Source organism: Typopeltis vanoorti, chromosome 8 (genome assembly GCF_054136105.1).
Source record: "Typopeltis vanoorti isolate ZY-2024b chromosome 8, IOZ_Tvanoo_1.0, whole genome shotgun sequence".
NCBI lineage: Eukaryota > Metazoa > Arthropoda > Arachnida > Uropygi > Thelyphonidae > Typopeltis > Typopeltis vanoorti.
Genome location: NC_143556.1, coordinates 131,450,508 through 131,478,234, shown reverse-complemented (window position 1 = coordinate 131,478,234; position 27,727 = coordinate 131,450,508). Strand labels below are relative to the sequence as shown.

General features: G+C 37.7%; 1 protein-coding gene across 10 annotated transcripts in view; it reads left to right on the top strand.

Annotated features, from left to right (window-relative positions):
- Positions 1-27,727, top strand: part of LOC150104358 (intermembrane lipid transfer protein VPS13A-like) — a 2,072,875-nt gene that overhangs the window by 1,773,383 nt on the left and 271,765 nt on the right. For all 10 annotated transcript variants that reach the window (XM_090396324.1, XM_090396319.1, XM_090396320.1 and 7 more), the window contains one exon: positions 25,552-25,703. In XM_090396324.1, coding sequence (XP_090252450.1) covers positions 25,552-25,703 — 152 coding nt within the window. The remainder of the gene's footprint in view (positions 1-25,551; positions 25,704-27,727) is intronic.

The following is a 27,727-nucleotide window of genomic DNA, read 5'->3' as shown; positions in this document are numbered from 1 at the left end:
TGATCAAGTAATAAAATCTGATCTTGCATGGAAAAAGTAAGGGAGGTAAAGTAAGATCTTTCTCGCAAGAAACAAGATGGGACTGTTTTTGATGTTAGACTTACATTATATCATTGCATTATTATAACCAATATTATGAATTAGTAAAAAATTAATTAATTTACACTTAAATATTCACTTATTAAAGTTAGGGTTTCTCTAATGTAGCACTGTCATTTTCAGTGCTAACAAACTGGTTCTACAAGCAATTAAGAAACAGTCAAATCAAGTAGTATATAATGCAAGATGTGAAAAGCGACCTCTCATTAAAAAAAATAATAATAAATAATATGTATAACAGTTTATAAAACTATTAGAAGTAGAAGTACAGAAGATTTCTTCATGTGTAAGAGGAGAAACAAGCAGCAAAGGATAGCAAGGTAACATGTTTCTCTATTGATCTATGGAATTATATAGGATTCCAGTGATTTAAATTGTGCATGAGCGTGTGTTTATTGTTGTGCACATCGGTGTGCTCTCCTTTACATGTTTGGCTGGCCATAGCTAGGAAGCATTCAGATTAATTAATGCCAGCATTTACATTCAAGTGTGTATGAGCTAATAACATTTCAAATTTTCCCAGATTTTTCTTTCTGTTTCTTTCTTTCTGTCTTAACTGGTGTAACATTTCAGATTCATAACACAGAACTTGATGTTTCTCCATTGATGCATCATGTGGATCAGCTGAAGACAATACGTGTGACAAGAGCTGTGGCCTCACTTCCTTGTTCTATATCTGTAACATGCCTCTCAATGCATTATATTATTGCGTGACACCTCCAAAGAGTCATCGAAGGAGGGCACTCTACTCTACAACTCTCCATCTCCACCACTTAATTCACTAACTACACAAAATGCCACTACTATCATAATCTACTCCCATCATCACTAGTATTTTTTTGTCTGTAAATTGCATGTGTTCTCATGGTTAATTTTTCTGTATGCGAGATGAAAAACCAAAATTTTCAGAAGAAAAAACCCTGCTACCACTGTATGAAATCATCTAACTCACCTTAAATTGAAATAACCCATATAAAGATACCTGTGATGACGAGAATCGAACTAAAGCCTTTTCCAATCAAAGAATACAATGTACCACCATTCTTTCAATTTCACTACAGAGGCACTATGTTCAATAGATTTCTCAGTCTGTCCATGATTCAGTGTCCTGCAGTTGCTAAACTCCTATATATATATATATCAGGTGGAGGGATGTGTCGGGATATTATGGATCAAAGTAGTGATCTTATCCTGATGAAAGGAGTAAATAATGTTCTAATTTTAAATTCACTAAGGATTTTAGCCAGTTTTTGCAGAAAGAGGATTAGTATAAAGAAGAATAATAAAACTTTTGACTCCTTCACCGGAGGCAGAGGCATAGCTAGAGGAGAGCGGAGGGGACGGTCCGCCCCTGGCAGCACTTTGAACATTTTTGAACTTTTGCAGTTAATTCTAAAATACAGTTTTGAGAACTCAGTTCCAACCATTGTAATACTAGAGTGAATATCCCTCACAATTGTTGTAAGTGTTGCTAGTTGTGAGAGGAGTTTTTCTAAATAAAATTGATTAAGAATTACCTATTACTATGAAATAGACTTTGCCAATGTCATTGACGATTTTGCTAACAGAAAAGCAAGAAAAATAACATTTTAGAATGTTGGAATTAAAGTTTTACTTCAAAAATAAACATAGTGTTTTAATTTATTTCCCTATACGTCATTCTGACTTTTTGTAGTATTTTTGGTGTGTATTGATGAGAGGGATGGCAAACTGAGGGACCGCCCCGGGCAGCAAAAGCTTTAGCTACACCACTGACTGGAGGTGCAATGAGTGGCTTGATTTGCAAGGAGCCTTTGAAATGTGTGCTCTTTGTAGTCATTTTGTTAAAAAAAAAAAAAAAAAAAAAAGTATTTTTTAGAATTTGGAGTTCTTTGGCTATCTATTCTTCGTCACTAATGAGGTGATAGGCTCTAGCTCCTAATATTGATATGATGCCCAGTGTTTTGAGTTCTGTAATGGTGAAAAGAAAATTTAGTGAACAGAATTGATAATGCATTTTAGCAAAACCATGGTAAATTAATTGATTTTATATACATTTACATTTGAATAGGCTTTGTGAGTGGGCATGCAAGTTGGAGATGTTGCTTCAGTGATGAAGTACTTTGCACCAGTTCAGAATTATGTGGTTTTCCAGTGGCAGCCATAAAATGAACAAAATAGTTGTTTTTATTGCACCACACTTCTTCTTCACGTACAAATTACAGTAATGCTATTACTATTCTTTATATCTAGGACACCTCAGAAAAAAATAGCCAGAATCTTAACAAAATGTAATTTATGCACTGCATTCAAATATCTTTAGCTTGCTGTGCTATATTCATACCTTTATACCCTTAGATTTATGCGTTGTTATTTGTTCTTGCAAATTTTCATATTTTAGAGAGACTAGATGATCTGCCAACATCCACACTGAGCAATTTCCACTTATATTTTGTATAATGTGCATGTGTGTGTTTTATTACAATTCTGATATTGTATCCCAGATGATGACTCTTTGACAGAGATGCAATGGTGATCCAATAAACCTCTCTTTAATTCTGTTCATTATGCTGTTTTTATTTTGTTAAACCTGATATAACTTACCAGAACCCGCACCTGAATGTTGGAAAGCTGAGATGATGTTTTTGGAATTGTAGATGTCCCTGCCTACTACACTACCATCTGTCACATGCATCACTCCTTTGTTGATAGGTATTTGGTTCAATGTCTCAAGATTAAAGTTCATTATTAAGAAGAGAAAAGTCTTTGTCTTCAAACAATCACTCAACATTCCAGCCTTATCTATTTGTGTTGGCACTATCTCACAGAGTATATTGTGATCATTAAAAGTGCATATTCAAGGTCACACAGATGCAATACAAGATTAAGGATACTTGAAGTTAGCTCAGAATTTGATGGTAAATAAATGGAACATATTATAATAAGAAATCCGAGAGCGAGGTGAACTGCCACGTCTTGTGTGTATAACCTGGGAAAAGGAAAATGCATGTAGTAATAAGGGGATGGAATTTTTAGAATTCTTGAGGGAAAAATGTCTTAGGCAACATGTAATAGAGGGAACAAGAGTTTTGGATTTGGTCATAGCATCAGAAGAGCTGATAATAAGTGAGATGACATCTCTCCCACCAGTTGGAGAGAGTGACCATGTGATTTTGACTTTTGGAAGATGAATAGACATGCAGGTGTATCAAAGAAAAGGAAACGCATGTGGAATTATATGACGGGTGATTATAATAGTCTTAGGTATCAACTAGGGGCAGTTCCATGGAAGGCAGAATTGGAAGGCCAGGATATCATTAGTGCTTGGGAAATTGTGAAGGAATATTTGTTAGCAGCAATAGTAAACTGTATTTCACGAGTGAAGAAGCGGACACAATTTGGTGGAAAGTGGATTACAAACAATATCAAACAGGAACTGCAGTTGAAAAAGAGATTATGAAAGAGTTATAAGGAGAGCAGATACATGAAAAATATAAGACGCAGGCCAGGAGAGTGACCAGTATGGTGAGGAAAGCAAAACTGGAATATGATTGGAACTAAGATCCAAAGAAAATCCTAGGGAATTTTTTAGCTGTGTGGCCATTAGGATGAGAAATGATTGTGGAAGAATGACGTTGTGGGATAAAAATGGGAATAGAGGGACTGATGCAGAGGACATAGTGGAGTTGTTCAATGAGCACTTTGTTGGAGCATTTCATCCTGGAGAAGAAGGTATTAATACTAGAGGGATAGGACAGGTTTAGAGGTGCAAGAAGAGAATGTGTTCCAAATACTGAGTACTCTAGTTACCAGTAAAACTGTGGGACTGGATGGTATTTCACCACAGGTTTTGAGAGAATGTGTTAAAGAACTGACAGCTCGTTGACCTGGCTCTTCAATAAAGGTTTGGCTACGGGGAAAGGTACCCAAGGAATAGAAGGAAGGTAAGATAGTGCCACTGCACATCAGTGGTAGCAGACTAGAAGTGTCTAATTATAGGCCAGTTTGTGTTATCAGTATTAAGGTCTTGGAGAAATTAGTGAGGAACAATATACAATGTTGGGCAGATGAGTGTAATGTTATCTGTGAATGTCAACATGGATTTGTTAAGGGGTGCTCTTGCTTTAGTAATATGATTGCCTTTTATAATAAAGTGACAAGAGCAGTTGATGAGGGAAATGCATATACTGCCATTTTTTTGGATTTTGCAAAGGCATTTGACAGGGTGCCACATGATAAGCTGATATTTAAGTTGCAGCACATGAATTTAAATGGCAGGTTAGTCAAATGGATTCAGCTAATCCTGAATCTATTTGACTAACCATATTCAGGATTATGGATTCCTGAATCCATAATCCTGAATATGGTGGGACAATATCAAGGAAGCAGAAGGCTGGAGAAATATGTCCGGCTGGTGCAGGAGATGTACAGAAATGCGAAGACAAGAGTTCAGACCTGCCTGGGAGAGACAGAAAGTTTTCCAGTGACAGTTGGCTTGCATCAAGGGTCAGCATTAAGTCCGTTCCTGTTGTGATGGAGGTGGTGACGGAGGAGGTGAGAGAAGATGCTCCTTGGGCTATGTTTTATGCAGATGACATCGTGCTGTGTGCAGAATCAAGAGAAGAAGTGGCAGCTAAACTGGAAAGTTGGAGGAAAGTACTGGAAGAGAGAGGTATGAGACTGAGCAGAAGTAAGACAGAGTTGCAGATGTGTTGCAAAGTGGATAGCAGCCAGGAGACAGATCTGGAGCTGGAAGGAAATGTCATCAGGAAGGTCAGTCACATTAGATACTTAGGTTCAACAATGAAAGAGGATGGTGAGGCTAAGAAGAAAGTGGGATGCAGGGAAACTGGAGAGAGAGAGAGAGCTGGCTGGAGTGCTATGCGATAAGAGGGTTCCAATCAATCTAAAAAGCAATATCTACAGGACAGTAATGAGACCAGCAATGATGTATGCTATGGAAACTATGGCCCTGAGGAAAAATAACATCAGCAGGATGGAGGTAGCCGAGATGAGAATGCTTAGGTGGATGTGCGGTGTGACCAGAAAGGATCATCTGAGAAATGACTACGTTAGGGGAATGGTGAAAGTTACAAACTTAGGAGCAAAGATACAGGAGGCAGGGTTGAGATGGTTTGGTCATGTGATCAGGAGGGAGGAATAGTATTGTGGGAAGAAAGGTCATGTAGATGGATGTACAGGTGAGGAGGAAGCCCTGGCAGACGAAGAAGATATGGAGGGAGATGGTGGAGGAGGACTTGAGGATGAAGAACTTGGATGTGGCTACAGCTCAAGACAGGAAGTTGTGGAGGAGACTTACTACAAACAGCGACCCTACTTAAGTGGGACTAGCTGCAGAAGAAGAAGAAGAATATCAAGGAAGCGGAAGGTTACAAGTTGGCTTCCACAGGGCTCAGTACTGGGACCTGCATCATTCAACCTTTATATCAATGACATTATCAATGGATTGCAAGGGGATATTCAGTTGTTTGTGGATGATGTGAAGCTGGGTAGGATTATCAGTAATAGTGCAGGTGGCAGCGCTGCAAGAGGATTTGAATAAACTAGACAGATGGGCAAATGAATGGTTGTGTCGGTTTAATGCGGCAAAATGTAAAGTCTTGAATTTGGGATCCATCGATGGGATGATGCATGCTCGATTGGAGGAGCTATACTGAAGGAAGTAGAGGAGACAAGAAATCTAGGGGGTGATGAATGATAGAAAACTGAAATTCTGGGAGCATATTGCAAAGGTGGTGAAGGTAACCCAGAGGATTACTGCAATACTGAGAAGAATGCTGACCTACAGAGATAAAAGAGTTATCATTCCCTGATCAGACCGTACTTAGAATATTGTTCTCAAATTTGGTCACCAGGATTTGAAGGAGATAAATTAACTCTGGAAAGGGTACAGAGGCGGATAACAAAGATGGTTTCAAGACTGTACAATGTCAGTCAGTTACAAGGATCGACTGAGGGAATATGAACTGCAGAGTTTGGTGGACAGAAGGAGAGGTGATATGATTGAGACTTTTAAACTGTTGAGAACAGTCACAGGGTAGACATTGGGGAGTTCTTTCATTTGGTGGAATGGCAGGAAGGAGCGATGACAAGCAGCCATCCCTGGAAGTTACGAAAGGAAGCTGTGAGCAAGATGGTGAGGAGTGGTTTCTTTGTGTGGAGGGTGGTTGAACCATGGAATGCATTGCCCAAGAGAGTGGTTAGAGCAAGAACAGTTGAGTTCAAGGAGTGGTATGATAAACCTTGTGTTTCCTAAGAACGATTTCCCATGATGAGTCTTTTGACTCCATGGAGGCCTGGATAATAATAATAATAATCTTCTAGAGACGTGTCATTGAACATGCTGAAAAAGGGTGTGTTGTACACATGGTGACTCCACCAAGGTCGATGTCCACTAGTATTTTTACAAACAAAAATGAAATGAATAGGTGGGATTCTCTCACTTGGTTTTAAATATATTTCTTTCCTTTCATTTTTTATGATAACCCCCATGCATGTTTAGTTAAGTGATTAAGGAAAAAGAGGGCAGCCTATTGATATGTTTCTTAAAGAACTGGAGGTTGTTCTCGGTGGGAAAAACAGTATGGGGGAAGACTGTTTTCCAAAGAATAGAGGTGGATGGAATGAAGGAAGCTGATGAAAAGTTTGTTCAATATGTTAGGTGTTGGTCAGTGGCTGCTCTAGTTCTTAGGTGGCTAGAAGAAAGTGGAGAAATGGCTGTGATCAATTCAGAGGAGCAGTACCCATGAAATTACCTATGGGAAAGCAACTGAAGGGAGTCTGAGAGGGAAGGCTAGTCTGTTAAATGAATTGCTCTCTTCTGAATATTATCAAGAATTCTTAGGGAGGTCTTGGGTGCACCACCTCAAATGTGGGAACAATATTCCAAGGTTGGTTTGATCTGAGACTTATAAAATGTTAATAGTAGAGAGGAAAAGAAGTAATTTTTCGAATGGAATAGAACACCAACCTTTTTTAGAAGTTGAGGAGGCTGTGTACAAGTATGTAATATGTTTGTTCTAGGATAAATTGGGTGTGACAGTCAACTAAGGAAAAGAAAGCTAATCTTGAAAGGAAACTAGAACATTATTAAAAGTAAGTGGAAATGAGGTAGATCTTTCTTCGGGGTAATAAGGCAGGCCTGAGTTTTTATGGCATTGAACTTTACTAAGTTATCTTCACCTCATTTGAGAATGTTAAGATCAGTGTTTAAGTCTTATGTATGAAAGATTTTGAAGCCTCTGTCACAGTACTACAGGGTTTCTCAAATGAGAAAGAGATATACAGAGTACTGTCATCAGCAAAATTGTGAATATGATTTGAAGTTAGAGAGAGGAAAAAAAAAAATCATTATTGATGTAAAAGAGGAAAGGGGTTGGTAAGAGTACAGACACTTGCAGTACTCCATCTTCTTCAAGTGTTATCCCTAGAAGGAGGTTGGCAACCATGTCATGGAACTTTTTTCTTTCTTTTGCTGCTCTGGAACATTTATGGTAATTCAAGCAAAGTCCAGTCCTTAATGTCTTCAAACCATATTCTCCTGGATCTACATCTCCCTCTTTTTCCATGCAATTTCCCTTCTAATATTAATTTCTGAATGCCTTCTTGTCTAGTTAGATGTCCAAAATATTTAAGTATTCGTTATTTAATGATTTTCATTTTTGCTTTCTTTAAAACATGTTTGTTTTTCATTTTCTCTGTCCATGATATTTTCAACATTCTTCTGATGGTCCACATTTCGAAAGCTTCTAATTTTTTCTCTGCTTCTTTATTTAGAGTCCAAGTTTCACTGTTGTAGAGAAGGCTTGACCAGATATAGCACTTTATTCATCTTTTTCATGTGTCTATGGTAATATCTCTGGATGTTAGAACAGTTTTCATATCAATAAAGGCTTTTCTTGCTATCTCTATTCTTCTTTTTATGTCTTTAAGGGAATTTCTTCATTTCTGTAGACATCACAGATAGAGAAATTTAATGTAGTCCACATTGATATGCAATGAACAACCAGTGAGGAAGCTGGAAATCCAATCAGAGTGCAGAAGGAAGGCCATAAGTGGTAGCTGGTTTAAGAACCCTTGATGCCAGATACAATTGAATTGCTTTAAAATATCCGAGAGCAATAACATGAGTTTCTCCAAATCTTTCCATCACTTGTTTCCAAGTGTGGGTGAGGTTAGCAAGGAGGTTAGTTGTTTAATGAGAATGGCAGAATCCATATTAGTGATCGCTAATTAACTTATAATTCTCCAGTTAGTGAAGAAGCTGGTTGCTGATAACCTTCTTCATCACTTTTGAAATTATTGAGATAAGAGAAATAGCATGATGGTTAGATAGCTGACTTTTGTCTCGCTTTTTGGATGCAGGCTTGCATCTAGGCTGTTCAGTAGATACCAGTAGAATATGATAGCTTATATATTATTATTATTATCCAGGCCTCCATGGAGTCAAAAGACTCATCATGGGAAATCGTTCTTAGGAAACACAAAGTTTATCACACCACTCCTTGAACGCATTGACCGTTCCTGCCCCAATCACTCTCTCAGGCAATGCATTCCAAGGTTCAACCACCCTCCACGCAAAGAAACCATTCCTCACCCTCTTGCACACAGCCTCCTTTTGTAACTTCCAGGGATGGCTCCTTGTCATTGCTCCTTCCTGCCGCCACCAAGTGAAAGAACTCTCCAATATCTACCCTGTAACTGCCTCTCAACAGTTTAAAAGTCTCAATCATATCACCTCTCCTTCTTCTGTCCACCAAACTCTGCAGTTCATATTCCCTCAGTCGATCCTTGTAACTGACTGACATTGTACAGTCCTGAAACCATCTTTGTTATCTGCCTCTGTATCCTTTCCACAGTTAATTTATCCCCTTCAAATCCTGGGGACCAAATCTGAGAACAGTAGTCCAAGTGTGGTCTGATCAGAGTCTTATACAACAGAATGATAACTCTTTTATCTCTGCAGGTCAGCGTCCTTCTCAGTATTGCAGCAATCCTCTGAGTTACCCTCACCACCTTCACAATATGCTCCCTGAATTTCAGTTTTCTATCAATCACTCCCAGATCTCTTTTCTCCCCTACCTCCTCCAGTACAGCTCCTCAAATCGAGTATGCATCCTCCAATCGATGGATCCCAAACCTCAAAACTTTACATTTTGCTGCATTAAACCCAATAACCCCCATTCATTTGCCAATCTGATCTGTCTAGTTTATTCAAATCCTCTTGCAGGGCTGCCACATCTGCACTATTACTGATAATCCTTCCCAGCTTCACATCATCTGCAAACAACTGAGCGTCCCCTTGTAATCCATTGACTATATCATTGATATAAAGGTTGAACAATACAGGTCCCAGTACCGAGCCCTGTGGAACCCCACTTGTAACCTTCTGCTTCCTTGATATTGCCCCACCATACACAACTCTCTGATACCTATCAGTCAGCCAATCCTGAATCCATTTGACTAACCTGACATTTAAACCCATGCACTGCAACTTAAATATCAGCTTATCATGTGGCACCCTGTCAAACGCCTTTGCAAAATCCAAAAAAATGGCAGTATATGCCTTTCTTTCGTCAACTGCTCTTGTCACTTTAATATAAAAGGCAATCATATTACTAAAGCAAGAGCGCCTCTTAACAAATCCATGTTGATTTGTTAAGGAGCACTGGACAGATAACATTACCCTCATCTGCCCAACACTGTATATAGTCCCTTACTAATTTCTCCAAGACCTTAACAACTACTGATGACACACAAACAGGCCGGTGCTTTTGTCTCAGAGCACACTCTGCCTTCTCTTCTGGGTGGTTTAAAACTACTGGAATGCTAAGAATTTGACCAGCTGCCATCTATACAGCTGTTTCAAGAGCTCCAAGGTATTCATATTGGTGACTTCACATCTGGATTATATATGCGATACAGAATGGATGTTAATTCTGGAGCATTTATTACTTATTACTATCAAGATTAATCAGAGTTTTCCTGATGTACTTCTGACTAAAGTTCTGAGGAGGCATGTAGTGAGCAGTTTCTGGTAGTGTAGGAAGTGATTTGCCTTGGTTGTCCAGGCAAGAGTTGGAGGGAAAAACCTGATACCAAGAGCCTTGGGTGAGGTTTCAATGGTGCCATTGGAATGCAAGGAAGGTGAACAGGAAAGGGCAGAAGTTACTTTCAACTGCCACTTGAGCAAGTGGCAAGTTTGTTGCATTTCATTCTTATGAAGTCTGCTTTGGAATTATTGAGACAAAAGCACATAGATTTATGCTTATGCAGAAAGAGCCTAATATAATCAGTATTTTGGTGGAATCTGCAACTATTCTATTGTAAGAATTTCTCATTACTTTGCTTTTGTAGAATTATTTTATTACTGCAAGGTTGAAGGATTAACTTTCTCTAGCTTTTGTTTGTCATTTGATTTTTGGAGGCACAGATGTACATCTCTTCCTCTGGAAAAATGTTTAATACATCATCAGATATGTGTTGGTAATTTCTTACATTATATTCAGACGTATCCATTTTTTCTGTGGAAGTGTCTGGAAATTTTTTTTATGTGGTGCTCTTGACATGATTTTTTTTAATTTATTTTTTCTCACAAGAAGGTTCTTATTTAGCAAAACTTAATAGTTTTTTCAGGAGTGAAAGCGTAATAACTCACAGTTAATGTGCTCTAAAAAAGAACCACAGTGCCTTTTGAAATTTTCTTAAGAGTACTTCAGGACAAGTTTTCTAAACACAAGCTTCCTCTTTTATATCCTCATATGAGATATTCTGTCCAGTCTTGATTGTTTGTATCTCTTTTTCATCCTTTTTGCAAAGGAATATTCTAGATGTTATCCCTCACAGTTGAAACTTATACAGGGTGTTCGGGATAAATTTGACAGTTTCGTAAGGAAAAAGAAAATCTTCTTTGTATCTATTAAATTTAATGAATTGACAAAAAAACATTACAGGCAGAGTTAATTACAATACTATCAACAAGATTTACTCAAAATAACCACCATTAGCATCGATCACAGCTTCAATTCTGCTTCGGAACCTCGAACAAGCTGATGCTACAGTCTCCCTGGGAAGGGCCGCAAAAACTGTTTTAATTTTATCCATTAACTGGGCTTTTGTATTACTGGAAGTGCGATTGGTGTCTTTTTCAACTGCGCCCCATACAAAATAATCCATGGGGTTAAGGTCTGGGGAGTTTGGAGGCCAAACATTTGGACTGGTGAAGTCGTAGAAATTTTCAGACAACCATTTTTGACTTTTCCCAGAGGTGTGGCAAGGGGCCGAATCCTGCTGCCATACATACGGCCTACCATTGGCTACCCTTGTTATCCAGGGCTTGACTACAGTTAGCAACTCCACGAACAAAGCCCGAATTGCAATGCCAGGGTTCTTCAACACCTGTTCCTGCAGATTTGCGAGGAATTCTGCTGTACGAACGCAATCAGATCGTCTGCTAGGGATCTTTCTTCTTGCTACATCCTCGTAGTCACCATTGCAAGTCTCTAGTTCATGCCTGATTGTTTTTACTGTATTCAGGGAGCATTGGGCAGCAGTCGTAATATCCTTATTTTGATGGCGGGCACAAATCATCATGATACAAGTTATTCTCTTCCATGATTCAGGTGGGTTCCAGCTATCCATCCTTTCTGACATCTTGTATATGAATGAAGAAGGGTCCAAACTTTTAAATGAAGAGAAGTGTGTGTTAATACATGTAACTTACGGAAAAATATAATTAATTATAAATATGTCAAATTTATCCCGAACACCCTGTATATATAAAAAAAAAAAAAAATCAGCTAACGCCTTTTTATTCCCGTATACGGGGAGTAGGTGAGGCCATTTAGCCCTATCTAACTTTTGGAGACTGAGTGGGCAGTTCAATCTCCACTGGTACCAATCAGAGATAGATTGCCCAAGGCTATCACTAATTAAGCGGTACTCAGTGAAGAGAGATGGCTCAAATGTGCCGCCATCTCATGGTCCCTAACCCTAACATAATATATTTAATGTCTGAAATAATGTGGGTCCTACGGTCGATTTTCTTGAGTTTACGGGACGAAAAACCTGAGTTTCAGGGAGGAAAAACCTGCTTGCCCGTGCCAGAGATCGACTAACTCGGGAACCGGTCGAAAAAAGGCTTAGAAAAATTTCCTCTAGTTTTGAGTCTAGTCGCCGACTAGACTCAAAACCAAGTCTTCCTTCGTGCGGCCAAGCGCCGTGGTTGGCAAACGCCACATTCACTGAGCTACACAGGCTATATATTAAAAAAAAAAATTGCTAATGCCTTTGATTCCCTTAGAGAGAGTAGGCGAGGCCGTTTTAACCCTATTTAACTTTTTTTTTTTTTTTTTTTTTTTTTTTTGGAGAATGAGGGGAAATTCGATCTCCAAAGAAAGGCCAATTACAGAAGCCCTAACAATATCTGGAATCTGGTGAAGAGAGGCATCTTACAAGTTCTGTCACCTCATGATCCCTAATCCTAACACTATATATTTATTGTCCAAAATAGTGTGGGTTCTAGAGTCTATTTTCTTGCATTTACAAGACAAAGAACTCGAGTTTCTGGGGGAAAAAAACCCTTCTTGCCTATGCCAGAGATCGACTAACTCGGGAACTGGTTGAAGAAAGTCTTAGAAAATGTTCCTCTAATTGGTGACTAGATTTAAACCTAGGGCTTCCTTTGGGCAATCGAGGCCTGCCGAAAGGAAACATGTATACAACATATACAGCGTTGGGCAGATGAGGGTAATGTTATCTGTGAATGTCAACATGGATTTGTTAAGGGGTGCTCTTGCTTTAGTAATATGATTGCCTTTTATAATAAAGTGACAAGAGCAGTTGATGAGGGAAATGCATATACTGCCATTTTTTTTGGATTTTGCAAATGCATTTGACAGGGTGCCACATGATAAGCTGATATTATTATTAAAACACTTAAGGAATAGAACAACGTAGTTAAGGATATAAATTAAATAAAACTTTAATAAATATTTTCCGATATTTCGGAAACGTCACGTTGCCATCTTCTAAAGGAATTTACAAAAAAGTTACGTGCACGTAGGCACTACAACATAGAAACTGGGAATGAAGAGATGAAGCTATTGTTCTCCTAACAGTCCTGATGGTGCCCTCTAGCGGGCTAAGTAGGTGTTCTTGGTCGTTGGGCTGAAGGTCTGCTGATGTAGGCCTCCCAAATTTGGGGCAGTCGCATACAACCAAATTTGTTGAGGTTTAGAGAATTTCTTAGGGCTGAGGCTGATTCCATAAAGAGTCTTTCAAATTTGTATTTGCTACGGTGTATCACTGTAACTTTCTTCCACCGTATTCTGTGGCGTGTATCCAGAGCATGGTCCGCAAGCCCAGAACGACTGTATTTGTAAAAGCGGATGTAGTCCTTGTGTTCCGAAATTCTGATATTCGCTGTCCTGCCTGTTTGGCCAAAGTAAGACAGTTTACAACTGCAAGGGACCTGGTAAACACCAGGTAGGTATAGGGGAAGTGGTTGGTCTTTAGTGGAGCTGATAAGGGCTTGTCTTACTTTGGCCAAACAGGTAGGACAGCGAATATCAGAATTTCGGAACACAAGGGCTACATCCGTTTTTACAAATACAGTCGTTCTGGGCTTGCGGACCATGCTCTGGATACACGCCACAGAATACGGTGGAAGAAAGCTACAGTGATACACCGTAGCAAATACAAATTTGAAAGACTCTTTATGGAATCAGCCTCATCCCTAAGAAATTCTCCAAACCTCAACAAATTTGGTTGTATGCGACTGCCCCAAATTTGGGAGGCCTACATCAGCAGACCTTCAGCCCAACGGCCAAGAACACCTACTTAGCCCACTAGAGGGCACCATCAGGACTGTTAGGAGAACAATAGCTTCATCTCTTCATTCCCAGTTTCTGTGTTGTAGTGCCTACGTGCACATAACTTTTTTGTAAGTTCCTTTAGAAGATGGCAACGTGACGTTGCCGAAATATCGGAAAATATTTATTAAAGTTTTATTTAATTTATATCCTTAACTACGTTGTTCTATTCCTTAAGTGTTTTAATAATGCATAACCAACGTATAAGCCTGTCTACGAGATAAGCTGATATTTAAGTTGCAGCACATGAATTTAAATGTCGTGGAGTGCAAATCCCACTTCCACTGAGCTACACAAGCTCTCTCTCTCTCTCTCTCTCTCTCTCTATATATATATATATATACACACACACACACACACACACACACATTTTTTTTTAAACAGATTAAATGACTCTAAGCCAAGAGATAAAAAATACAAACACTATATTAATTTAAATAAACTACACAATTAGTTTTGTCCTTCTTAAAAGACTTCTTCGTAGGGAACTACCAATGAACGTTGCGAGAGAAATTCTATACATTAAAGCATTAATGTTTTAAGTCATTCTGTGTATCTCATCATTGCTGAGCATGCGCATGCATTCAAAGTCTAATAAATGCCAAAGTTGGATAGCAGTGCAATGAGAGTCTGAGAGATTATAGCTGTGGTTAGTGTTGAGGTATACTGAATGGAAGACGATTTCTTTAGATTTGCCTTTTTCACTATTTCCATCTTCAATATGGTGAGAAGGTAGATTGAATACTAGCTTATGAATTAACTGTTTGTTTTGAATAATCATTTTGCTGAAATGTTGTAAGAAGAAATTGAAGTTTTGTTAATATCTTCTTCTTCTTCACAGAGGAAAGAGTGAGCACATTTGCTTGGCATAGAGATAATGTCAAGTTTTTGAGGAGGATAGCGATGGGACTGTGCATGGCGATATCTATTGGCATGAGTGCGTTTCCTGTAAATAGAGATTTTTAATTTCTCAGATACACAAATGAGTTTCACATCTAGGAATGGAAGAGAGCCATCAATGTCTAATTCTGCAGTAAACTGGATTTTTGGGTGTTGACTGTTGAGATGATCTAGAAAATTCTTTAAAAAATCAGGTCCATGACTCCAGATCAGGAAGATGTCTATATATATATATATATATATCTTTTCCACAATTTAGCATTCAAGTGGGAATGAAGAGATAACTTTTTCCTCAAAAGATTCCAAATATAAATTCACCAGCATGAGAGCTAAAGGATTACCTATGGCTAAACCAAAGTTCTATTTGTAAATTATTATTATTATTATTGTTATTATTCAGGCCTCCATGGAGTCAAAAGACTCATTGTGGGAGGTCCTTTCTAAGAAACACAAGTCTATCAAGACTCATTGAGGGAGGTCCCTCCTAGGAAACACAAAGTCTATCATACCACTCCTTAAATGCATTGACCATTCTCGATTTCACCACTCCATCAGGCAATGCATTCCATGGTTCAACCACCTTCCATGCAAAAGAAACCACTCCTCACCTTCTTTCTCACAGTTTCCTTTCGTAACTTCCAGGGATGGCCACTTGTCATGACTCCTTCCCGCTGTTCAACCAAGCGAAGGAACTCCCCAGTGTCAACCCTGTAACCACCTCTCAACAGTTTAAAAGTCTCTATCATATCGCCTCTCCTTCTTCTATCCACCAAACTCTGCAGTCCACACTCTCTCAGCCGATCCTCATAACTAACATTGTACAGTCCTGAAACCATCTTTGTTATCTGCCTTTGTACCCTTTCCACAGTTAATTTATCCCCTTCAAATCCTGGGGACCAGATCTGAGAACAATAGTCTAAGTGCGATCTGATCAGAGTCTTATACAACGAAATGATAATCATTTTATCTCTGCAGGTCAGTGGACTTCTCATTATTGCAGCAATCCTCTGTGTTACCTTCACCACCTTTGCAATATGTCCCCCTAAATTTCAGTTCTCTATCAATCATCAACCCCAGATCTCTTGTCTCCCCTACTTCCTCCCGTTTAACTCCTCCCATAGAGTATGCAGCGTCCAATCGATGGGTCCCAAACCTGAAACTTTTTACATTTTGCTGCATTAAACTGGAACCCCCATTCATTTGCCCATCTGTCTAGCTTATTCAAATTCTCTTGCAGGGCTACCACATCTGCACTATTACTAATAACCCTTCCAAGCTTCGCATCATCCGCAAACAACTGAATATCCCCTTGCAATCCACGGACAATGTCATTGTTATAAAGGTTAAACAATATAGGTCCCAGCACTGAGCCCTGTGGAACACCACTTGTAACCTTCTGCCTCTTTGATACTGCTCCACCATATACAACTCTGATACCTATCAGACAGCCAATCCTGAATCCAGTTGACCAATCTGACATCCAGACCCATGTGCTGCAACTTGAATATCAGCTTATCATGTGGCACCCTGTCAAATGCCTTTGCTAAGTCTATGAAAATGGCAGTATATGCCCTTCCCTCATCTAATGCACTTGTAACTTTATCATATTGCTAATACAAGAGCGCCCCTTCACAAATCCATGTTGACGCTCACAGATAACATTACCCTCATCTGCCCAATGCTGTATACGGTCCCTTACTACTTTCTCCAAGATCTTACTAACTACTGATGACACATAAACTGGCCTATAATTAGACACTTCTAGTCTGCTTCCTTCCATTCCATGGGCACCTTTCCCGCAGCCAGACTTTCATTGAAAAGACAGGTCAAAGGCACTGTCAGTTCCTTAACACATTCTCTCAAAACTCATGGTGAAATACCATTCAGTCCCACCACTTTACTGAGTACTCTGGATGTTGAACAGTGTCCTTAAATGGAAATAACCAGAATTAACACAATGGGTTAATAAAGACATTATCTTTTAAGAGAATAAGAACTTCTTCTATAGGTACATTTGTGAAGAGAGAAAACAACATCAAAACTGGCCATAATTTCTTATTTTTGAATATGTAGGTCTTATATACTCAAAACAAAATCAACAGAATTTTTGAGGAAAGAGGTGGTTGAGCCGAATGAGCATTTTAGGGATTTAGCTAAATACAGGAATACCTTGTATAGCGCGATTTTGAACAACGCTGGTTTGGTCTAATGCAGTTTTTATTATATAACTTATAATTATTACACTAACCGGCGACTCCGGGCGCTGCAAGTGACAGTCGAGAGCCACATTTATGCAGTAATTATTCGATTGGCTCTCACGTAGACACGTTCTTTCCCCGCAGCATTTTATTATTTACGTTAATATTAGTATTTAATATTTTATTTATTATTTAAGTATTAGCGAAAAGAGACAAAACAAAGAAAACACTGTTGGAGTAACAAAAAAACGCAAGTGGTTGACATTAGAGAAGAAACTTGACATTATAAAATGTCATGAGAATGGCGCTTCGTTTGCTAAAATAGCACGTGAGAATTCGATGAATGAGTCATCTGTACGAACAGTTATTCAGAGCAAAGAAAAGATTAAACAACATGGAATGAGCACTTCTTATATGTCAAAAGTGATCATGAGAAATCGATCTTCTGCAATGGAAAATATGGAACGCCTTCTAATGATCTGGATTGAAGATTGTAATCAGAAAAAGATTCCTTTGAGTCAAATGATAATCCAGGCAAAAGCAACAGACAAAATAAAAGAAAATGATAGTGAAAATGAAGGAGGTACAACCTTTTATAGCAAGTCGCGGGTGATTCTACAATTTCAAAAAACGTATGGGACTTCATAACGTAAGAATCCAAGGTGGAAGCACAAGTGCTGACACTAAAACTGCAGAATTATTTCCCAGTGAATTGAAGGAGCTTATTGAGAAGGAAGGCTACACAGATGATCAAATTTTTAACGCTAACCAGACTGGCTTGTTCTGGAAAAAGAATGCCATCGTGCACATTTCTAGCAGAGAAGGAAAAAACACCAGCTGGGTATAAAGTGTCAAAACACCGATTGACGCTTTTACTAGGAGGTAATGCATTAGATGATTTAAAATTGAAGCCACTGTTAGTGTACAGAGCGGAAAACCCAAGAGCTCTTAAGGGCTTTACAAAGAACAATTTACCTGTTCATTGGCGTTCAAATAAAAAAGCGTGGTTGACTCGTTCAATTTTCGAAGACTGGTTTAAAACTTGTTTTTGCCCTGAAGTTAAAAGCTATTGTAAAAAGAATGATATTCCTTTCAAAATTTTGCTTTTATTAGACAATGCGCCAGGCCATCCAACTCTATTGACTGACTTAGATGAAAATGTCAAGATTCATTTTTTCCCTCCAAACACAACATCAGTTCTGCAGCCAATGGATCAAGGCGTTATCTCCACTTTCAAGGCTTACTATTTAAGACAAACTTTTGCTCAAGCTATTAAAGCTGCAGCAGAAGAAGATTCTTGGACTTTGAGTGAATTTTGGAAGAAATTTAACATAAAAGATGCCATTCAAAATATTTATGAATCTTGGCAAGAGGCGACTCAAAGCAACATGAGAGCCATATGGCATAATATTTTGCCACATTGTTCAAAGGACTCAACACAGAAAGAGGAAATATCAACAGAAATTGTGCAGATGGGCAAAGATCCTGGTTTTACAAGTTTAGATTGTAACAATGTGAACGAATGTATTGATTCTCATGCAAATGATCTGGATGATGAAACCCTTTTGGATTTGGAACAACAATGAGCCTATGAAGCAGAAGAAGGTGAAGATGACCCCGCTGATGTCATGGTTGAAGAATTTTTCTTTGCTGACCTTTCAACTTTTGTGAGAAAAATCGATTAAGCTTCCGATTTCTCATAAATGCCGACCAGAATTTGGAAAGAAGCATTAAAGTGAGAAAGTCTCAATAATGCCATCAAATGCTACAGAGATCTAGTACTTAAAGAGACAAAAAAGACAAGGATGGTTCAACGAACACTAAAAGACTACTTTAGTAAATTACTGTATGCTAAAATTGAAGCAATATTTGTTTTGTTTTCTACAACTTTTATATCAGTTTAAAAGGATTTTATTTGTTATTTAGTTAATAAAAATAACAATTTTTTTTTCATTTTTAAACATTTTTATTATCCTAAAATTTTGTGTTATACAAATTAAATTGAAAACTTTTATAAATAGAGCTCGAACAATGCGGTTTTGCATAGCGCGGACATTTCTTGGAACCAATTAACCGCGCTATACAAGGTATTCCTGTACTTTGAGAGTTTACAAGTAGGTGAATCGGTGCCTTCTACAATTGGTCTCAGTGGAGTATTTTCTTTATGATTTTTTGATAAACCGTGTAATCGAGGGATTAAAGAATGAAGAGACAATCGAATATTTCTAGAAAACTCTGGAGTGGTTCTTAGAAGGTTGTTGGTATGGTTATGGAGTTCACAAGTTGGATCTCTGTCAAGAATAGAGTAAGTGTCTATTTGTAATAATTGGAATATTTTGTTATTATAATCATCAGTATCCAGGATGACAGTAGAATTACCTTTATCTGCAGGTAGAATTCTTATATCTTTGTGCTTTTATAGTTTTTTTTTTTTTTTTAATCACTTGAAATTCTGCTGGAGTGATACTGTCTGGAGGAGGTTTTGCATTGTTGATAATAAAAATGGATTCCATGTGGAGTAAATTAGCTCCTTGAGTAAGAAGGAAAGAGATAGTCCTTTCAATTTTAGTATGTAACAGCTCCTTTGGAATGGATATTGATAATATCATGAAATTAAAGCCCTTATTAAGAATATTCTTTTCAACATTGGAAAGGTTTTAACTAGATTTTTTTACAATAATTTTATCAGGAGAGAGTTGAAACTTTGATTTAGATGATTTTTCTCGTTCTTGCCTTAGAGCAAATTTTTTAAATTAATTTTATTGTGTTGTTATTTTGAATCCTGGAAGCTTGTAATTCAGTCTTATCTTTGATAAGTTTCCAAGTGTCATTGTCAAAAGTATGTTCAATAGTGGCAGATAAAGAAGCTTTCTGGGCAGACAGCAAACAAATAGTTCATAAACTACTATTCAGTCCACCTCCTCACCATATTGAAGATAGAAATACTGGGTAAAGGCTACATATCTCTACCATATATCGGTTCCATTTTGCCAAAATTAGTCAAAGTTCTCAAAAAATATAACATCCTGACTTCTTTCACTCCTCTATTTAAACTCCATTCCTTGCTTTTCCAGCATTTATCACAACTGCAACATGCCTTATTGTGGCTAGACTGAAAAATCCATCAAATTACATCTAGAAGAACATAAAAGAGACATCATGTATGGCAGAACTACAGCAAGTGCTCTGTCAACCGATATCTTGAATTCTGCTGATGCTTACAACGAAAACTCTATCATTCATCCAGTCATGTGGGACAAATCGGAAAATATATTTCAATGCTATGATGAACTGGAAAGAAGAATTGTAAAATCTAAAGAAATCATCCTCCATCCAGAACATTTTGACACTGACCTCAGCTATCATCTCTCAGACTGTCATTGCGCTGCTATCCAACTTTGGCATTCATGAGGCCTTGAAGAGATACATAGAACAGCTTCAAATGTTAATATATTAACACTTTAATATATAGATTTTCTCTCGCAATGTTTGTTGGTAGTTCCCTCATGTTATGCATCCGTTATTATGCATTAATTTATTTAAATTAAATAGTGTTTCTATATTTTATCTCTTGGCTTATAGTCATTTAATATGTTTCAAAAAAGATGTCTCCCAGCTGAGTAAATAATATACATATACAATTTAATATTTTGCACTTTATTTCCATATCAGGCATAAATGGTAGCATTGCTTTCCCGGCAAGCACAGCCAGTAAGTCAAGCTTTCCCAGCCAGTTTGGGAAAGCGTGACTGTATTTTCAACATTTCAAGCATCTTAGTGATTTCACAATATGGAGCTTAGAGGAATGGAGATATCCTGCTTTTGCAGATGTTGAAGGGCTAAGGTGTCTAATGACAATATTCATGGTCACAACCAATACACTATCCTTTCATATCAGGATATGCCTCTTGCCTGTCACTTACCATAGCTTTTCTGACTGTTACTGATGTGATCTTTCATCAATAAATCACCAGAGCAAGAGCAAAGTTATTTTTCTTTATTTTTAACTGCTTTGGGGGATATTTCCTATCCTTCAAAATCCATTGGATAAATAAAGTAAGATGACATTTTTCCTACTGTACATTCACCTTTGTATTTCATCAGATGTTTTTTTTTTTTTTTAATGAGATGATGTGTCTGTGATATCTGTAATTGATTGAGGGCTTTTTAAAATAATTATAATATCATAATAATTATTGAGTTTCAAACATTCCAATGATATGATAGCAAGAACATACTCTATCATAGAATTCAATCATAAGTACACATATAATTAATCAAAGAAATTTCAATAGCTCAATATTTTCTCCGAGGGAAATTAACTGTGCTCATGCTTTACTCATTAGCGATTACATGCATTTATGAGTAATGTTTACACTCTAAATACTATCTCCTTAAACTAGACAATTTAACAGTTCGATAGGGAATTCTTTCTTAATCCACAAACAATTAATGAATAGACAGACTCACATGGGTCTCTTCCTATCTTGCATGTGTCTTCCGTCCTTTTTTTTTCTTATTCCGGTGCTTGAGGGGGATGTCTCTCCTCTGTTCCATGTTTTGGAATTTCTCCTCAAAGCGATACAAGGTACCGATGAATAGTCATGGCAGCTGGCGGGATATAGGGTAGGCTTTCCGGCATCTTGAACTGCCCGTCGAAGGATTTCTGCATAGGTCAGGTTGAGCACTCACTCAACAGAGCGTCAGAGCTTTAGGACCAATACGGCAAGATTTCTCCTTAACTTATCGCCTCCAGATATCTTCGGCTGTGACTGGATCAGCTGTCGGTGGACGGGTCTCTCCGGCTTCCCCACCAGCACTTATGGCACCTCTCGTCCTTGATCTCTCATGGATGGATCACTCAGGATGAAGAAAAGGAAGCCCTTCTCATCTCAGAACCAAACCTTTTAAACACCAGTGTCCCTGCACCTTGGATTAAGTTTTTGTGACCCTTAACATCCCCATGCGAGTCTTGCGAGTAGTTTTGTAAACCCTGGATAATGTTTCTCGAATATTCACCGACACTCTTACTTTCTCCCTTTACCCCCTTAATCCTGCCTTAATCCTACAGGCCTTTCCTTTTGACTTCCGCTCCACTCTTTCAATATTGACCTTGAAGGTCACCTGCGACAGGACTTGTAAACAATTTTCAAAAGACATGCTGAATTTCGGGCGATGCTCTTGGTTTCAATACTTTTACATCCTTTCTTAAACAATGACCGAGTTAATTCCCTTTGGGCTTATTTTGCTCTTTATACAGATAGCTTTACATAGAAAAAATAAAATACATTTGTATAAGAAAATATAGGTGTGTTCCCATTGTAAAAAGTAGATGCTTTAGATAATTTATATTTTGGTAACATCGAACTTTTACATTAGCATGCTTTGAACCCTGTTTCCCCAACCATATAAATCTAGACTTAACGCGACGTTGATAATTTTAAGCAAGTCCACAATCCAACTGATCCTGGCTACCTATTTTATGGAAGCAGGGAACAAAGTAGTTTCAGACTATCAGAATCTCCTTTGCTGGATGTTCACAATTGCAACACATTACTGTGGTGATCTGAAGAATAGGAAGTCAAACACTCAGAAGCTAAGTGAAGAATACAGGAAATAAAGTATAGAAAAGTATAGATAAAGAGGAAGAATAATAAGGGCCAACATCATCATTTGGAGGTCCCCTCATCTTGAACATGGGTCCCACATAGCAATTTCATCCAGATTGCAAACTCTGTCATGCAGCTGAACTACATGAAACAGATGGAAATTCCAGTTAAGAAAAAATATATGTGGAACTATAAGGGATATAATTATAATACACTTAAGAAGCATCTGTGAGCAGTTCCATGGCATAAATTTCTGCAAGGTAAGGATGTTCACAGCACATGGGGATAGTCAATGGATATCTAGAAAGCAATATCACATTATACGCCCAAGGTCAGGAGGATAAATCAGGTAAGAATGATAGATGAGTGGTATCATTAAGTGTGAGCTGCAAAAAAAACGTTGAAGGTATATAACGAGAAAGGTGACCAGCTAACTAAGAAAAAGAACAAGGATCAGGAAAGAAAGGTGACCAGCATGATAAGGAAGGCAAAATCAGATTATGAGAGGAAATTGCAAAAGGAAATCTCAAAGAGTTTTTTCATTACATGGAAAGCAAGAGAAAGAAATAACTTAAATGAGAACTATGAGAGGTAACAGAGGCAGATAAAATTTTTGGGCTACTGAGTGATCATTTTGCAAGGGTATATATCATCCAAGTTAAGATATTGTTATGACAGAGATGATAGGGACTGATACTGATTTGAGAATAGAGGTTGATGAATTAGAAGTACTTGGGATATTGCAGAATCTGAATGCAAATACATCTGTGGGATTAGATGGCATATGAGCTCATTTTAAGTGAATCTGCATGGGAATTGGTGATGTCTCTGACTGGGCTGTTTAATTGAAGTCTCAGCTCTGGCAAAGTTTCGAAGAGAGTGGAAGGAGGGCTAATAACTCCTTTGCATACAGTAGGATCTAAGTGTGTGATAGCAAATTAGACCAATCAGTATCTCAGGAAGGATGGTCAAAGCTGGAGACATTGGTCAAAAAGAGAATTCAGAAATGAGTGGATAAGAATATGTTACTCAATGAGGGGCAGTATGGCTTTGTGAATGATAGGTCATGCCTTAGTAATATATTAATCTTTTATAATAGAGTGACAACTGAATTGGATAAAGGGAATAGCTACATGATATTACTTGATTTTGCAAAGGTGTTTGACAGGATACCATATGGAATTTTCTTATGCAAACTGTAACAAATATAGATGGATATGAAATTGGTGATATGGATGGGGGAAGGACTGATGGCAAGATACCAAAAAGTACTATGTGGAGGAGCAGAATTCAGAAGAATGCAGGTGACTTGTGGTGTGACATAGAGCTCTGTGCTTGGACTGCTGCTATTTAATTTGTACATAAATGATTTAGGAAATAACAGAAGTGAGATATTCAATTGTTTGCTGATGATGCAAAGTTGGGTAGGGTAATTGTTAACCAAAGTGATGTGGAAAGCTTACAGGATGATTTCAATAAGCAGACATTATGGGCAAAACATGGATGTCAGTTTAATGTGGAACAGTGTAAAGGTATGCCTTTTGGGATACCAAGATTACAAGCTCTGTACCATGTTGTGGGAACTGAACTCCACGAAATTGGTAAAGCTACAGAGATTTAATGATAGTGGTGGCAGGCAGAGAGATGAAGTTTAGAAAGCATATTGCGAATGAGCCATGGTAGCTCACAGGATTAACTGGTTATTGAAGAACACACTAACAAGTAGAGATAAGGGAGTTATCATTCCTCTTTATAAAGCCTCAATACAAGCACATCTGGATTACTGAGCTCTGGTCTAGTTACTTGCTTTTCTTGGGGATGAGGAAGTAGTGGAGAGGATCCAGGGGCAAGTGACCGAGATGGTGAGTGGTCTGTGGAATGCTCCATATGAGGATAGATTCAGAGTTTTTGGATTGCAAAAGTTGGTTGACAGGCAAAAAAAGGGTAGATCTTGCCCTAGTAATTTGGTTACTTTAAAGTGACAGTGGAGTTGGATAAAGGAAATGGCTACTTAGTGATATTGCTACATATTGCAAAGGTATTTGAAATATTCCATAAAGCTATTGCATAAATTGGAGCAAATGGGGATGGATATGGATCTGGTAATTTGGATGAGAGGGCAGCTGATGGACACATATCAATAAGTGGTTTATGGAGGAGTTGAGTCGAGGAGAAGGGAAGTGACCAGTGTGCACCACAAGGCTCAGTACTTGGTCCTCTGTTGCTTAATTTGTATATTAATGATATAGGAAATGATTTGATAGAATATTCAGCTGTTTGCTTACGATGCTCAACTGGTAAGAGCAATGGTAAATGAAGGTGATGCAGAGATCCTGTAGCAAGATTTAAACAGACTAGCAGTATGGGCAAAGATAAATGGCTGCCAGTTTAATGTAGCAAATTGTAAGGTGATGCACTTTTGGAAGAGATCAGAAGCTGTGTTTTACAGACATTCCTGGAAGTTGCACATAAGTCACTGTTTTATGAAGAGCGGTTGGAGCATGGAATACCTTGCCTGAGAGGGTATGAAAGTGAAAATGGTGATGAGTTTAAGGAATGGCATGATAGATTATGTAGTCTAAGGTCCTCAAAACTTGATCTCCCACAATGGGTCTTATGACTCCATGAAGGTCAGGAATAATAATAATAATAATTTTCTAGTTAATTGTTTTCTTCTTCCATCCCCCCCCCCCCTGTTCCTTGGAATCTGTTTCATTAATAAAGGTAACTTCTCTTATTAATGATTCAAGGAATTTCTTTCTGGTAATAACAAAGAATTATTATTATCCTTCAAATTTATATATTATTTCAGAAGAAATTTTATAAATTGCTTTAGAACCTTTAATGAAAATTGACAATTTCTTATCTTCACAGGTAGATAACCAGCTCCCAGATGCTATATTTCCTACAGTCTTATATCCAGTGCCAACTCCGCAGTCCGTCATCCGTCGAATAGGCCCAAAGCCTTTTCTAGAGTTTAGTTTTCTTGCTCATAAATCTCAAGATCAAAATATGATCACAATCAAGTAAATATAATTTCTTTATTTAAAAACAATAATAATAAAATAAGTAAATGAAGATTAATTAATTTGTATCAGCCAAAATCTCTAACATGCATATTCAGAATTCCTTATGCTAACATTCATTATGCCTTTGAGCAAGGAACCCAAGGTGGAAGAATTATCTGCCAGTGGATTGGGTTGATATTTTCATTGTCCATATTGGATTTTTCATTTGTGGTACACAGGTGGAGTACTTTGTTCTGTATTTTTAGAACACTACAAAAAACATTGCAGATGATGTACGATCTAGAGATAATAATGGAAAAAAATTCATGGAAAATATTTTGAATTTAAAAACTGTAGTGATTGCTGTAATGATAAAGAGGACATCAAAAGTAGGGAAGAAGGTTTTCCACTGGAAACCAAACATGGAACTTTTTTTCATAAACCACTTCAGGCTCCTCATAAGAAAGATGTATTCTCAAGTCATGAGAATACAACCACCACCACCTACGCCTTAGTTTACACCATACCTGCATTGTTGGGACAGGTCTTGTTAAGTGGTTGTAGAAGTGATTAGAGAACTCTCAAATGGAATCTACATTAATTCTAGTAGCAAGGCTTATACGTTGGTCATATATAACTGGTAATTAGCTTACAGAATTAACAAAGCACATAAAGGATATTAATTAAAGGCAGCTTTAATGAATAACTTTAATATTTAAGCAACGTCACATTGCCATCTTCAGGAACATAAAAATATGGTATGTGCACGCAGGCACTAATAAAAGCAAATGAGGAAGAAGGCAAGAAACTATTATTGTTCCTAAAGTCCTAATTTGGTTGTCTTGGCCATTGGGCTGAAGTTCTCATAATGTAAGTAATTCCATAAGCTAATTACCAGTTATAGAATCTACATTAAGGAACTCATATTTTTATTATAACTAATAATATTGCAACTGACATGGTAGCCAAAGAACAATGGGTTTTTCTTTAATTTTGCCACTTTGGATTGAAGCGATTATAAGCTATATGTTTACTGATTGTACTATACAATTTGAAAATGATTAGACTTGAGATTTATGGACAGGGAATTAAAGCTCAGGGAAACAAACTGAAGTAGTGAACAAATCATCACAAAAAAGTCACTTGGGTATTTAAAAATAGGCTAAATATTAAGGTAAAGGGAGGATGCTAGAAATAGAAGTTACTAAGAGGATCTTATGGGATAAATGACAGGAGGAGAGAAAAGAAGAACAAGAAAGGAATCATATTTGGAAAGTGAGTAAGAGTAAGAGTGTGGTTAGCAATGAGTAAGGATTATGTTATTCTATGTTATGATAGACGATATTCTATGCATTGGAAAACCCTCACACATCTCTCAACGATTACAGTAACAGACTACAATTCACCTTAGAAACAGAACAGAACAAATCCATCAATTTCTTAAACCTGACATTAATCAGAAGCAATAACACCATTCCCGGGAATAGAGTAAGGATTAGATTTTCTGCTTGAAAAAATTGATTAATGAGTTAAATAAATTGCTGGAGGAAATTGGAAGCACACTGAGACCGAGTTCAAAGAAAGAAATGGTAGGCATAGTGTGGATTAGCGAGGTCCTTACATGTAAATTTTGAGATTTATAGGGATACCTGAATAATAATTGTTATTGGAAGTACAGTAGTAGTAGTTGTATTATAACCAGACATCCACAAACATCAATCCTTGTTGAGAAGATGGAAGGGTTCTTGATATCAATAGACAGTGCTCATTGATTCATTTATTGCTTCCAAATGAAATACACAGACAGACACAGGCAATGCATTCCCGTCATACTCCATTTTCCAAGCAAAAACATGATCCTCTCTCCTTCATTCACACTTCACCTACATAACTTGCTTTAGCAATCTGCTTAAGCTATAATAAGGTAACAAATTCACTGGATAAGGGAAATGCATATACATTGGTATACTTGGATTTTTCAAAGGCCTTTGTTAGACTGCCTCATAACAAGCCAGTAGCTAAATTAAAACAGATGGGATTGG